Source organism: Fundulus heteroclitus, unplaced genomic scaffold (genome assembly GCF_011125445.2).
Source record: "Fundulus heteroclitus isolate FHET01 unplaced genomic scaffold, MU-UCD_Fhet_4.1 scaffold_36, whole genome shotgun sequence".
NCBI lineage: Eukaryota > Metazoa > Chordata > Actinopteri > Cyprinodontiformes > Fundulidae > Fundulus > Fundulus heteroclitus.
In genome coordinates this window covers 3867321-3882550 of record NW_023396770.1, presented here as the reverse complement: position 1 = coordinate 3882550, position 15230 = coordinate 3867321, and the positions used below count along the sequence as shown (strand labels likewise).

The 15230-nt window shown below is 40.8% G+C and overlaps 2 protein-coding genes across 3 annotated transcripts in view; one reads left to right on the top strand and one right to left on the bottom strand.

Moving 5' to 3' along the window:
- The window catches only part of nmbr (neuromedin B receptor), a 75957-nt gene extending 73172 nt beyond the window's left edge, over nucleotides 1–2785 (bottom strand). Inside the window, exon 1 of the mRNA XM_012856073.3 lies at nucleotides 2038–2785. Within this exon, the coding sequence (XP_012711527.1) occupies nucleotides 2038–2465 (428 nt within the window). The 5' untranslated portion in view covers nucleotides 2466–2785. The remainder of the gene's footprint in view (nucleotides 1–2037) is intronic.
- Nucleotides 2786–6663: 3878 nt separating this feature from the next.
- On the top strand, nucleotides 6664–13775 carry cx23 (connexin 23). 2 transcript variants are annotated; one of them, XM_021312613.2, is made up of 4 exons: nucleotides 6664–6778; nucleotides 9137–9319; nucleotides 10140–10337; nucleotides 10793–13775. In XM_021312613.2, the coding sequence occupies exons 1-4, from the start codon at nucleotides 6749–6751 to the stop codon at nucleotides 10988–10990; spliced, it is 609 nt and encodes a 202-aa protein (XP_021168288.1). In that variant the 5' UTR covers nucleotides 6664–6748; the 3' UTR covers nucleotides 10991–13775. The 2 variants fall into 2 exon arrangements, with proteins under 2 accessions (XP_021168288.1, XP_012711526.1); XM_012856072.3 differs by lacking the exon at nucleotides 6664–6778 and adding an exon at nucleotides 7259–7438.
- Nucleotides 13776–15230: the final 1455 nt, after the last annotated feature.

The window sequence follows — 15230 nt, the reverse complement described above, 5'->3', positions numbered from 1 at the left end:
CCAGCCTCTCCCACACTTAAAATTCATTGTACCTGAAGAAGAAGTTGAATATTCCTCACGGAGCTGCACCTCAACCACGTGCTTTTTTCAGCCTCAGCATGAATCTGACGGGATATCTGACCGTCCATCTGGGCAGAACTGGTAGAGTTTAGTTAAACTGGTTGGTTTCCTGACATTTAAGCATCGTCGACACATTTTAAAAAGTCGGCACTTTGGGAAGGTTCCAGAAAATGGATGTTAGCTTGTTTCATCCATTGCCAAACCAGTGCAGATCTTTGTTTGAGATCATTGTCCGCAGTGTGCAAGCCTCAGCCACCCAATCACTGGTTGGAGAGGAAGTTGATGAATATGGAGGCAGTCCTCCTGCTTTATCAGTCTAACCACTTTGTGCAATGTGCTGGTAGCTATACTAGCAGTAAAAAATACCCACAGCACGATGTTACCACCATCATAATTGACGATCCTCAGGGATCAGACCAGGACCCACTGAGGCTCAGGCCTGCCACGAACTGAGAGTTCCAAGAAAGGAGTCTCTGGCCCAAAACCAGCAGCTGCAGCTCCACAGATGGACAATCCAAGTGTCTTTTGAAAAAAGGTTTAAAACCCAGAGGAGTCAAGGAACAAGCTGCTTGGTTCCAATCACAGAAAGTATGTTTGGAGGAGTCAAGGTGAAGCTTCAACCCTAAGACCACTGCGTCAACTATCAAGCATAGCGAGGGAAGCATGATGCTGCGGGACTGTTTAACATCCAGGGGTATAGAATAAGAGAGGAATACGTTATTATTCCTCAACTTCACCTCAAATCAACACTTAACTGAACTGGTAACCTAACAAGCTCTATGGCAATTCTGCCAGTGAGAGCAAACAAATATCCAGACAGGATTATACCACACGCTTGTTGCTGGCCTTAGAAATGTATTGTTGAGTTGCTGTTTGCTTAAATCAACATAAATGCAGAAAATATACTTAGAAAGGGGAACCAGGGCAGTTTATGTTAACATTTTATTTCCTTTTACGTTTCTTTATCTTTTTAGATAAATAGATTATTTTTCCTAGTATAGATTACATTGTTTTTAACCAAAAACAGACATGTTAATAGGAAATGAAATGTTAATATAAAGTGCACCAATTTACTTCACATGTTGAAGTGCATAAAGGGGGATGGGGGGATTATATTATGGATTATAAAATAAGATAAGATAAGATAAGATAAGATAAGATAAGATAAGATAAGATAAGATAAGATAAGATAAGATAAGATAAGATAAGATAAGATAGACTTTATTGATCTCACAGTGGAGAAATTCACATGTCACATCGGCTCAATAATCAAAAGAAGGTGCCAAAAGGAGGAAAAGGTGCATGAGGTATTTACAGTGTGTCCACATATATACAGTGGATTGGGAAAAAAAGGGTATAAAGCAGAGATTTAAGATGGCTTATGTACATTTAAGGTGACTTATAAACATGTGGATTTGACGTTGTACATTAAAGTGGTACCAGGTAACGAACAACAGTGAGGTGAGATAACTATAACAGCTGAAGTCTCTTATTTAACAGGATTATAGCCCAGAGTATTAAATAGTAATTGCACATTAGTTATTGCAGTTATAGTGCAGCATTGTAAAGTCTTATATGTCTGATTCTGAGCCTGTGTGGATCATGGAAAAAATCAACATTAATTCAAACTTGCATGAAAAAAATAGTTTTTAAAAATGAAAGAAAATCTTTAAGAGCACAAAACCAAAACTTGAGCTACATTTCTGGCTCTGGTGTGTGAAACGGAAATTAAAGGCTCATTCCATGATTTTGGTCATTTCAGAGGGAAGAGATGTTTAACTAACTGCAGCATCACTTCATATGTTGGTGTGAAACAGAAAATCTTCGGCATCTAGACCCTTTTTGAGTGTATGGGATGCAAGAAGGAAGAGAAAACTTGTGATGTCTGCGGATTTTCTCTGTCAAACATCAGAACACTGGCGGTTTTCCCCCCAGCAGACATAAACTTGTTTGGGAGTCGGACCAGAACCATCCTACCTGTCCGCGCTGAGAGCCGTGAGCGTGAACACCGACACCCCGACAGAGGTGAGCTGGATGACGGGGATGAGCTTGCACGCCGCCTCGCCGAACACCCACTCCGCGGAGAAGTAGCGGAAGGCGTCCACGGGCACGCAGGTGACCAGCAGCAGCAGGTCGCCCGCAGCCAGGCTGGAGATGAAGATGTTGGGCACGCTGCGCATGGCGCTGTTGGTGACGAAGATCTTCACCAGCGTGATGTTCCCCAGCAGACCCACGGTGATGATGAGGATGTAGGCAGAGGTCATGACGCAGCGCACCACGAAGTGAACCGTCTCCCCGCCGTCGGAGGACCCCCACCAGCCGGGCTCCAGGGTGGAGTTGGGGGTCAAAGCCTCGGGGTCTCCGGGAGGAGACGGGTAGAGGTTGGAGAGGAACTCGTCGTCCATGCTGAGGAGAAGGGGAGCTCCAGCCGCAGGAGCTGCTGCGCGTAAAAACGGCGCGGGTTTCCTGCCGGATCGGTCTGAGAGCGCGGAGAAAAAGTTTGGAGAGACACTTGGTGTGAGGGTTGCAGGTCTGAGGCGCAGAGTGAAGAGAAACGGGGAGCTGAGCGCGTAAAGAGGAGCAGCGGGAGGAGGAGCAGCAGGAGGAGGATGCACCTGTTGGAGCGCAGCCTCCCTCTCTGCTCTGTGCGCGCTTGGTTCCCACAGAAAGAGGAAACGTCTCAAGAAAGCCAAATATTATTTAAGACCTATTGATTTTCACATTTCTGCAATTTCATTAAAATTATGTAAGAGATGGTAGATTCTACACACATTATACACTATTATATAATATTAAACAAGACAAATAAGACATTATTTTAATACAGAAATATGTTTTGTCCGTGATCAACACAATCATGAGGAACAGTGCTGACTTAACAACTGACTCCCTCCACATGGAGGGTAAACCGGAAAAAAGTCTGCTAGAGAGAAGCTGCTGTTAACATTTCTGTATTCCATCTTATTTATGGAAAGTTGAGTGGAAGAAAGAAAAAAGATGCACAACAGGGATACCAGCATCCTGGAGAGAACTGAGGAAGCCATTTCTTTATGGAAGGTTATTATGATTGTCAATTTTCATTAGAAATAAAACAAAATGATGCAAAAAAGCAAAGCCCGAATTAATAAACACATGACATAACTGAAATAAAACGCTTTGATTATCTTGTTTAAACGTCAGCTCTTAATGGACAGGCTCTTACCTGCAGCAGGTGGACATCCTGCCCTTAAAGTTATTAAATGGGGGGTTTGTATCTTGGGCCTCTTATTCAATATCTATAAGCTGTAATGTGGGTGTTGGGACAACTCTTGCCATCTATGATGAGGACATACAACTTTATAATTCTGTCACCAAACAGTTTAGCACCAAATTATTTATATCACCAGGAGATTATGGTTTAACATAAACATAAAGCTTTACCAACAAGTTTTCTCTGTCTGGAAGCTTTTAACATCTTGGAGTGGCCAAGCCAGAGAGCCACAGGTGAAGGTGTTGACAAGGAAGTTTTTACGACCTCTAATCAGAGCAGGCTGGCTCATTATGACAGGGATTAGGATTAGATCTGCTACAAAACTGGGAAATCAAACTTCCTTTTAAGATACTTATATTAGAACTATTGCTATTAACTCTTAAAATGGAAAAGTTAACACATAGGTTATTGAAATGTAAAGCAGACCTGTCCAGGGTGAAGCCCGCCTCTCGTCCATTGGCAGCTGGAGATTATGGCAGCACCCCTCACGACCCCAGCAGGGATAAACGTGTTAGAAGATGGATGGATGGCTGGATGAATGGAAATATAAAGCATTGCCTAATTAATATGAATATTTAGCCGTTTTTATTTTTTAGGAATAATCATTTTAATATAATAGCAGCAACCCTCCTCTTCTCTCTTCAGACACATTTTTGAGATGTTTGTGTCCAGCTCCTGCAGACGTTGGGCCATCAGCACATATCACAACTTCTGCAGCCTCAGGCGCTCCATCTGCCCTCTCCACCTCAGAAGGTCCCAGTGATGCATCAGAAACAAAGCGGACCCGGCTGAAAAAAAAATATCTTCTATAAATAATAAAGCACAAAGAGAGTTAGTTTACAGGTTCCTGATTATTTTCCGGTAAGGGTATTACACTTTTTTTTTTTTTATTCTTATTTTTAATATTCACATGTGTGTTTTTTAAATCATGTAAATTGGGTGGCATGTACTTTTATAAATTAAAGACGGTGGTAGAAACAACTTTACTCGATTTCTTTTATAATTGCATGTAAATCACAGATGGAGGGGTTCCAGTTTAAATTCTCACATTGGATAGAGGAGCTTCAGAGTTAAAAACTAATGACCAAGTCATCGGTGGGAAGATGCCAAACGTTTGTCGGCAGTTATTAGAACTAAGGCTGGATGACAAAAAATTGATAAAATAGAAATCATAGTGATTGATATCAATAGTTAACAAAGTATTCAAAACATATATTTAAGTGTTTCCCTGGCCATTTTAGGCTGTTGTTTAGTGACTTATTCTTAAATAAAGATTACTGACTTCAACCAACTTTTTAACAAAACTAACTTTTTATTGACTCATTTTTTCTATTGAACCACACGTCTATCCATATATATTGTTATTGAATTATCATCCAGCCCTAATAAGAACTCTTGGATTGCTGCCATACCAGTTATTGTTTATCGTTTATTAAAAAAGATATGAATAATTTCAGACAAGTCATTTTTAATAAATCCTCAATAACAGAATTTTTCTAGATTAACCAAATGTCCCCATTCTTTGCAAAATACCCTGACTCCAGCACAGCTCAGGCTCTGTTTAGATGATCTTTTACCCCGGGATCAAGTCTTTTGAAGCCTCTGACTGGTTTTCCTGTATTTTGTGCTGCATCCATCTTCCCATCAACTCTGACTAGCCTTTTGCTCCCAACAGCATAATTGTGCCACCCCCATGTGTTATTATGGGTTATAGTGTTTTGTATTGTTGCCAAAAAAGTTATTTTGGTCTCAGAAAAGCACCTTCTCCATCATCTTTGCTTTGTGTTCTCTGTGATTTCGAGTTGGCCTGGTTCTGCTGGAGGTTATCCTCCCTGTTAAAGGGGAGTTTTCCTCTCCACTGTCGCTTCATGCATGCTCAGTATGAGGGATTGCTGCAAAGCCATCAACAATGCAGACGACTGTCCACTGTGGCTCTACGCTCTTTCAGGAGGAGTGAATGCTGCTTGGAGAGACTTGATGCAACCTGCTGGGTTTCCTTAGAGAGGAAACTTTCTCACCAACCTGGAGGATCTGATGGAGTCTGACTTTGGAAAGAACCTTCAGATGATGTGTATCATGAAAATTGAATTGAATTGAAAAAATTGTTTGGGTGTCTCTGGGTCTTTACGCCGTGCTGCTGTGGCTCAGAGCTTTTCTATGTTCAGCATTTCATCTGGCAAAAACCTTTATTCACGTCCTCCTGCCACAGCCCAGCCCTGAATTTTTCTATTCCCGTCTCTCACATTCAATTATCTGATAAATGTTTACATGCGACAAAAAAATAAATCAGCCGTGCAAAAGCTGAAGCATCACATAAACAGATGTAAAAGTGGAAGAATCTGTTCCCCTGAATATCATTTTCTTTCTGTGATCTGCTGCTGACTCCAAAGTCCCGCATTAACGTGGATGTTGAGATGTTTTTGATGAATCTGTTACATTGTGACATAAAAATGTGCAAAGAGGCAACAGATGTGATTTAATACACCATCGGGAGTCTGTATGATGAGTCTGTTAGTGTGTTTTCCACAGCCAGCAGGTTTTCTCTGTGCAATAATTCACTGTGCAGGAGTGAATGTGCAGATTTCCAACGCTGCATGTAGAAGGGAAGGTCTGCAGCACGACCAGGAATCTGTTAGGTGTTCAGAAATGACATTCTGGCCTCATAAAATCCACAGAACACACAGAAAACTGTGTTTTTTAATGCTTTTTATGGCTGGATGCTGCGCAGGAGAAAGTGGGAAAGCATTAGCTGATCTGTCACAGAAGACTTGGTGTTTTTAATTCCATCTTCCAGGTTTTCTTGGAGATAAAGAACACCATCTGTGAGCGCCGTGTTTTGCTGCTCTAATGAGACAAACCGTCTTTAAAGTCGGACTTTAACCGGCCGCATGGGTCGGATTCTGTCACAGATGGTTGAAGTCAGAGGTGGGAAGAGTTGGATCTGCACTTAATGTTCTTACATATTAAAGATCCAATCTGGATTCTGCAGGAAACTTGATTTCTGACACTCAAAAAAAATCGTTTGGAGACAACTTTGGTAAAAATAAAAAAAAAGAAGAAACTTTGACCCTCAGATCAGATCACCAGTAGATCACCTTTGTTTCATTTCCTATGGTCCCGCCGTATATAGAACCTGAAGGTCAGTTTTGGTCCTGCTGAACCCGGCCCAAAGCAGAGCTGAAACCAGAAGACTGTTATATATATGTGTGAACATGAACATTTACATACAGCAACATGCAGCTTTGCGGTCGTGCAACGCCTCGTTTTAGGGGCAGCAGATTTCTGGTCAGCTATTGCAAGTTTTATTTTGAAAGTCCAGGCAGGAAGCATCTCACCTCAGCTCCATCTACTAACTCTACCGCTCCTCTGACCCGTTTTGTCCAACCGCTGGGATGAGACTGGGATCTGTGTTTGGATAATAATTAAAAAAAACTGGGGATGAACAGCACGCCGCCAGGATTCCGGTTGGTGTGTGGACTAACTTCTTCTTTCTGCTTCTGGCCTGGTTCTGCTCTGGTTCTGCTCTGGTTCTGCTCTGGTTCTGCTCTGGTTCTGCGCTGGTTCTGGTCTTGCTGTGTATCTTTGGGACCTCAGACGTCTGTGCAGTAGGGGTGTGTGTTTTTGTGACCGTGTGTCTACTTCAGCCAAGTCTATGAAACTAAGAGAAGGAAGCTGTGGGGCAGAAATCTAACCTGTCTGGTTTTTAGATGATTTATTAAAAATATGAAAGTTTCTCAGGGGACAGAACTCTAAATGTTGCAGAACTAAAGAATAAAACACAAGTGGTTTCACCTAACCAGGTGTTTTCTCTGCATTGTGTACCACGGTGGGCTTTTTTTCGCTGACACGGTTCTGTTGGGATTATAATGCAGGCCGCCCCCAGCCTATTGTTGACCCCCCTGGTCCCTGTTGTGTTTTTTCCCCTGAGTGGGTCAGTTGATATTCAGGGAGAGATAAAAGGCTACAGGGGAGAGAGAGAGAGAGAGAGAGAGAGAGAGGTGGAGGGGTTCAGCTGCAGGGTTCTGGAGTCCTGGCCATGGGGGCCCGGAGCCACCTGAGCATCACGCAGCAGGCATCAGAGAGCCCGTCATGTCTTTAAACTACATCAAGAACTTCTACGAAGGATGTGTGAGTAGATGAGAGGTGTAGCCGAGCGGCGGGTCTGAGGGCGAAGAGGCCGTTTGTGTCGTTTTTAGCTGTTTTCAGGTACTGGGTGGTTGTATCAGAGCGGAGCCGATGAAGAGATGAGAAAACGTTTCCTCTGAATGGCTTTTTGTTTCAGCCTTCAGAGCTCAGGGCCTCTGTGATTATCTGACAGACAAAAGCCGCTTTCTCCTTCTTTCTAACGGTGTGTGGACCGAGTTCTGGTCCTGTAAGAGATGCTGGCGGAAAAATCACGTTGAGTAAAAACACAGAGGCTTCAAATAGCCACGCAGTGATCAAACAGGTTCTATTTAAAGAGTTTTATGCAACTTTTACTTGTTAATTGTGTTCGGTTATCTTTATTTCCATGACTGAAATGGATAAATATGTACTATAAAAGTCTGGGGGGAAAAACAGGAGTAGAAGGTAGCCAAGAGCTCAACTGAAAGTTGCCAAAGAGGGATGACGTTATGATAAACTCTGGTATTAATCTGTAACAATGTTTACTGAGGGAAGCAATTCAAAAAGTGATGATTTATACCCTTAATTACCAAGAGAGGAGTTGGCCCTAAAAACTCCCTAAAATGACTGTAACAGATGTGGTGGATAGAAGGAAGTTAAAGGACTGATGTTCTGACGGCGGCTGTATTCATGTTCTCTCCTTTATTTGGAGCAGACACTGAGAAAGAAACGATGCGGCTTCCTCTGATCATCAGAGCTCAACATTAAAGGTCTGGTGTTTGGAGAGTGCAGCCTTTGCTTTAAAGTAATCTCTGGACATCAGCACAAGTTTTCTACAAGCAAAAACTATGAGCAGTTAAGCCTCATGCTCACAGCTGTGCTCGTCTCAATGGTCTGGCTGTTGACTCTCCTCCTCCTCCTGGGCAAGAACTGCTTCCGACGCAGATCTCTGAAACTGCACATCAAGATCCGTATATGATACCTACTTCCTGATTTAAACAGGTGTGGCTACAAAGGCTTTTTTTAATGTCAAAAAGTACTTTAACATTACTGATCTGCTTTGGGAAAACATAAAAAGTCAAGAGCTGAAAGGAAGACTATCAATATTCATCGGTTTTGTACAGCAACAAATTTTCTCTTTTGAACAGAAAAGAAAGAGTTTTTCCTATTTCTGCTAAAATAAACAATTAGCATAATAATGTTAGTCATGACATTTATTTACTGGTTTTTTGTTTTGGATTTTCATGCATTAATCACAAATATTGAATCAATACCAAATAAAAGCAGTACTAGTTCAATGCTTGCAGAACAATTAACACGTTTGCCATTTTGGTCTTTACAAACCAACTTTAGTTTAAATAAAACATGGTTTAAAGGTGATTCTCCTTTAGTTTCCACACCATGAGTTTCTGTCTTCTTTTGCTACAGGAACTAGTTCCACACACCTGAATTTATTATTTCCGTCCGTCTGGAAAATTTTTGCCTAGTTTCAGCCAGCTGGCTGGCAGTACTCAGCAACTGGTGGGGGAGGGTAACTACTCTACAGTGCAGTGCTTTTTCTGTAATCTCAGTGAAATGACTTGAAATGATAAGTCATATGGCAGAATATCTGCGCAGTATCTCAACCAGAGCCGTGTGAAGCCGTGTGCCGCCTAGCTGTAACGCTTTATTTGGCTCTGTGAGTGATCAGAGTTTATCTGTCTGTTTGTGGGTGTGTTCCAGCTCAGGCCTCCTACAGTGATAGGCCAGTTCCACACGCTGTTCTTCGGCTCGGTCCGGATGTTCTTCCTGGGTGTTCTCGGCTTCGCGGTCTACGGCAACGAAGCTCTGCACTTCAGCTGCGACCCGGATCGACGAGAGCTCAACCTGTTCTGCTACAACCAGTTCAGACCCATAACGCCTCAGGTGGGACCAAGCTACACTAGAACCCAGAACCAGAGAAAGTTCTGGTTATGTCAAGATGCATCTCTGACTTACAGTACCGGTCAGATGTTTCAGTTCTCCCATCATGGGGTTAATGTTGCATTCACTGAACTGTTTTTTTCCAGGAGGGAACGATTATAAAACAGCCAAGATTTGTAAAAACAGGAAGTTGTGATTTATTGTGCAACCAATCATCACAACTTGGAAAATGATCCTAAACGGAGATCCAAACTGGTTTTGAAATGACCAGAGTTTCCTAACATTAACCTTCTGAAATTGCCTTCCTCGACCAGATTGTAAATTTGTGGAGCATGATTTAAAGTTAGACTTGTACCAGGAAAGCTAACAGTTTAAAGGCACTCTACCAGTCCCTTGAATAACATTCAACCAGGATGATGTCAGAAGCTTGTAAGTAAATACAAAAAGTATGAAATTAAGCTACAATTTGCTAAATGGAATTTACCAAACCTCAATGGGGCGTATGTAAATGTTTGACAATAAATGTATAGTTTTGATGCTGGGGGGATTGGGGAAAACTCTTCTCAGTACTTTAAGATCAGTACTGTTCACTGAAATATTGTTCCCATTTCTAATATTCTTTTGATGCCCTCACAAAAATATCAAGTTATGACCCAGAAGCAATGGTCCAGTTGGATGTAATTGGGGACATAGGTATACCAGGGTTGTAAAACAAGATTTTTACAAGGAACTGTCACAGTTGGAACAGACTAATGAAACATTCTCCCTAACACCCAGCCTCTCTGTATTATTCTGTTTACATTGGTATTTCTGCCCTCTACAGGTCTTTTGGGCGTTACAACTGGTAACTGTACTGGTTCCTGGGGCTTGGTTCCACCTGTACGCCGCCTGTAAGAATATAGACCAAGAGGAAATTCTTGAACGACCCGTCTACACCGTCTTCTACATCATCTCCGTTCTTCTACGCATCATTCTAGAAATCATCGCCTTCTGGTTACAAAGTCACATCTTTGGTTTTCAGGTCTGTCGCTTACTCACAACCTTTAACTCTGTTCAGTGCTCCGTCAAACCTCTCATCGTCCACTTATAAGTACCCTTTGATGCTTCACTTTTACTTTAATCAATTGCAACTTCACATTTTAAATCCAAGCTCACTGAACTAAGGATCAGAGAAACAAGTGAATTCACTCCGTCTCAGACTCCACAGGCCTCAGTCGGGTTATTAAATGGAAAGGATAATTAGAAAAAGACTCAGCAAGTATGACTTGTTTGGTAGAGTTGAGGATGAAAGACATTTTCTTTGAGAATAATAAGGCAACATGGTTTAGATTCACAAAATAGCATCTCAAAGAGTCAGAAGTCCTGTCAAAGGATGCAACCAAATTGGAGGCGTTTGGTAGTGATGAACCGGACCATGGGTGGAAGAAACCAAACCAACGAAAAGCTCTTCCTCATACTTCTCTATGATTTCCTCAGGTCCACCCAGTGTACGTGTGTGATGCCAGCTCCTTGGAGAAGGCCTTCAATGTGACCAAGTGCATGGTACCGGAGCACTTTGAGAAAACCATCTTCCTCAGCGCCATGTACACCTTCACTGTCATCACCATCCTCCTCTGCGTTGCTGAGATATTTGAGATCCTCAGCCGACGACTTGGTTATCTCAACAATCAATGACAGACAGCTTCGTGCTCAAGTACAGCAAGAGAAAATGTCTGACATATTTTCAGACTCTTCATGTCGGGCTCTTTGTCACCAGGAGCTCCGTGGAGCAGAAAGTCGGTGTTGGAGCCAGACCTCACCTGTAGTCCATCAGTGAGCAGCACCGAGACATCAAAGAAGGTGCAATCACGTCAGAGCTGGCCAGAACTAACTGTTCTTTTGGAGTTTGTTGCCTTTAAGTATAGAGTGACCATCCATTGTTGTGCTTTAGAAGTGAGATGGTTCTGTACTGGCTGGGTCAAATGGAGTCATATGATTGGACTGGATGGCCAGAGAGTGTCAGGTTCCTAGACCTACCAAGGTCCCTTACAATTATTAGGATCAGTGGAGATAGTAAACCCATTTCGGTACAAACTTGAGGATTTATAATATTGCAACGTCCCCTGAAAACTATTGGAAATGAGCCTCACATCTAGTAATTTAGAATAAAAGCTTAAAAGACATAGATACAATGTACAACTTTCCATTTGTTTCCATTTCAATTTCAGTTTTGTCATTCCTACGTAAAAAAAAATTGGCATTCTAATCCAAGCTGTCATGTATGCCAGTTATTTCTTTATCGAGCTAAAATAAAAAGTTAGTTGTCCTGAAACGAGCTTCTCCCACCAATCCAGTGCACCAGAAAGGCCGACTGCCTGAGTTTGCCTCCCAGAAACGGAAAGAAATCAGTATGTCTTGATGACGACATCTTCACTAAGAATCTCCTCAAAAATATTAGCTAGGTTTATCCTGAGTGTAACAAATTAAGAAAAATGGAGCATTAGAAAACCTGGTAGTGTTGATATTTAAAATAAAAAATATAATTTTTAATGAGATATTTATAAAAAGAATTAATGCTATTTGAAAATGTTTTATTTATTCCCTGCATATCACAACATTGCTACAGTAAGCAGTTATTAATAGATTTAGTGGGTGTGGAAAAAAAATCTGATTGAAAATATGATGAATTTGATTTAAGTCCTTAATGCTCTGATGAGCCTCGATGCTTGCTTAGAGCAGATGCCCTAAAGCTTTTGTCCATGTCTGATTCTGGACAAAAGGAATGAGGTGTCCTCCATATTCAAATAGCAATTATTCTAATTCGTTTAACTTATTTCATGCATTTTTTTCCTTTACACTTAGCTTCTGTCCTTGGAAAAATTATTACCTCTCCTGTTCTGTTTTGTTCTTTTTTTACTCAGACATCCATCCAACTTTTGTTGTGAAGTTTTCCGCTATCTGTTTATCATCTCAGGTACAAGATCGTATAACAAAGGTGGATCATGCCCGCTTTTCAGAACCTTTTTAAACCTTTAAAGTCAGCGTCACACATTGAAATCTCATCAGTTGATCTCAAGCTACTATTTAAAAGATCTAAGCCTAACAAAACTACCAAATACTATTCTTACTGTGTTTGATGGCCAGCATGCTAACCGCTAACAGAATAGATAACCATGCTAACCCATTGACGCTGCTACAAACTAGCATGCTAAAAGCTTCAATGGAATAGTGTCCATGCATCAATTGCTTTTCGCACCTCTGAGATTGGGACGCAGGTGTAACAGGTCCAGGAGGGGAATTTAGACATCCTTCTCCCAAATGGCGAATCCCAAATGATCTCGTGTCAGAACGAATATAAAGTTTGCTGAGAATGTCCCATCCTGAGATCTCCTGGCCATAGAGCAAGCCTGGAAACCTGCAGGGGAAGCTACCCAGGAGACATCTAAATCTTAAACCTTTTATTCCGATCAGCCCTTTATTCCGATTACTTTTGCCCATGTAAATGTAGCTACTGAGAGGCTGAGGAGAGAATAGTGCGTTTTCCTTTCACCCTCCCAACATTTTTCAGGAAACTTTGGAGTGGGAGAGAGCCCAGCCTTTCAACAGATTAGCATTTTAACTGTGGTTGGTTGCTAGCATGCTAATCAGCTACGTTCACAACAGATTAACCATGCTAACCAGTAGCAACCACAACGGATTAGCATACTAATCGGGAAAACCTTTAGGAAAGTTGTAGGAACTACTACCAGTTAGCATACTAAATGTGCATAGTTTATCAGGGAGAGCCACTATGGATAAGCGTGTTAATCTGGTAGCAACTACTACTGCTCAGCAGGCTAACATCGTCAGCAGGCTAACATCGTCAGCAGGCTAATATCGTCAGCAGGCTAACATCGTCAGCAGGCTAATGAGTTAATATTGCTGACTTATAATAAAAGCAGAAACCTGTGGCAAAGGTCCATCAATGAGGCTGGATTAACTGCTAAAATAGGCTCCATATCACTAAAATGTTATTTCCGTAGACAGTCCTAAACAAAACAGCTGTAAGGTGTCAACACAGAAACTCAACGGGTTTTGAGGCACATTTAAAACTACTACCAGATTCAGGGCGTTTTCTTTTTCTTAAATAGTACAAGTTAAAGGTTTGAAAACATCTACTAAATTTATTCAAAACGCATGTGATAGTGTGTACAATTATATTTTTACTGCTGCATGTCTTCTACTGTTTCAATTCCTATTTATACCTTTGTTTGTAACCCGCTACCTGTAAAAGAGTGATAAATTCTTGTTACATCTTGTTCTCACATTCATGTATTTGTATTGCGATCACTGCATCCTTCAAAACTGTTTTCACCCTTTTAGCTACATCAGAAAGTTACACTTCATGTGCAAACTGTTTGTCTGATTGCTGACCTACATTGCATATGACCAGCAATTTTCATATCTTTTTTTGTCTTGAGATGATTAAAGCAAAAATGTTCTCCACTTAGCTTTGAGTTTTTAATGATATTTTAAATAATTTAGTTTGGCAGTTTCGAAAGCAACATTTGCTGGTCTGTTTAAATTTTGTTCATAACATGTTTTAGGTCATTTTCTCAGAGGATAAATTGTGCTGATGATGTTGGTTTTCAAATCCGATCAAATTTTTTACACAAAAAATAGATACTGATCTAAACGTGCCGACATCTATAGTGAGATGAGGGCAAGCCTGGAATGTTTAAAACAACTGGAAGAGGGACAAACGTGGCCGGATGAGGACCCAGTTTTATCTTGCCAACATGCACAGTGAGGAAGACGGTAAAAATGAGGGAGATTAAAAAATGTCCAAGGCTACAAATATAAACTGGAACCATGGTTCTTTGGTCAGACAAGTCTAAAAAGAAACGTATAAACAGGATAAATGTGCAACGCAAAACAAATCCTGTTTAATTTTAAGTAAGGAGGAGGATCTGAGATGCTGGGGGGGGGTTGTTTCTCATCTAAAGGTCAAAAATAAGTAAATAAATAGATCAGGTTGCCTCTTCCTGTAAAGTAAAATGGGTTGCCCTTCAGTCTTTTAGCAGGAGAATGATCCAAAACACAGAAATATTTTTCTCAGACATAAAAAATCCACATTATTTCATGCCCTTCTCAGTCCCTAGACCTAAATCCTGGGACCCTGGATGAATAAGTGCCGTCCCATTTGCAAAATGTGTTGGTTCAGAGTGTTGACAACTGGGAACTGCATAACTTCGTGTGAAAATTATAATTTCCTTTTCCTTTCCTGTTTCCTTTCCTTTTTCCTGTGTTTAATCAGTGACTGAATGCCTTCATAGTTAAGACTTTCCAACATTTTCAGTATGCAACAAAGGACAACTTTATTTTCAGGCAAATCTCACACATTTTCCAGGGGGTCCAATAGGTATGGAGGCTTTAAATAAGGCTGTAAAGGAGAAGGGGAAGTTTAAACATTTACTCTGATGTCAATGTGGGAACATAAAAGTAATTTAGCTATTTATGAAATGGAACGATAGTTTAATTATCTGTATTCAACTCATAAAATCAGCCAATTAATGTGTTGATGCAACATTTAATGCAGGCCAGAAGCTTTATGTAGATGTATTTATATTTAAAAGCTAAAAACTTCTGATTTCTATCGGGTAATCTAATTGAAGAGACTTTATTTGAAAAAGCTGATTTTTTATAAACCACCCAAATATTTAAGTAAAACTATTTTTTTAAATATAAAAAGTATAAAAATTTAAAATAGAACACAAGTGAAAAACCAAATAAGAGAAGTTAAAATAACGTAAAATAAGACTTAAAAACTTAAATATATGTGTATTAAGCTGTTTTTGTTGTTTTTTTATTCGAAAACGTTGCAAACCAACTCCTGTGGCTCTCTGTGCTACGTCTCTTTTTCACCAAACCAGTTCAGCTTCCTGATCCTGTCAGG

Bases quoted from the DNA above. Each gene is read 5' to 3' on its own strand.
- cx23 (XM_012856072.3), top strand. From the start codon at position 7,400: ATGTCTTTAAACTACATCAAGAACTTCTACGAAGGATGT. The intron at 7,439-9,136 runs GTGAGTAGATGA...GGTGTGTTCCAG, and splicing joins AGAACTTCTACGAAGGATGT to CTCAGGCCTCCTACAGTGAT. The intron at 10,338-10,792 runs GTCTGTCGCTTA...TGATTTCCTCAG, and splicing joins GTCACATCTTTGGTTTTCAG to GTCCACCCAGTGTACGTGTG.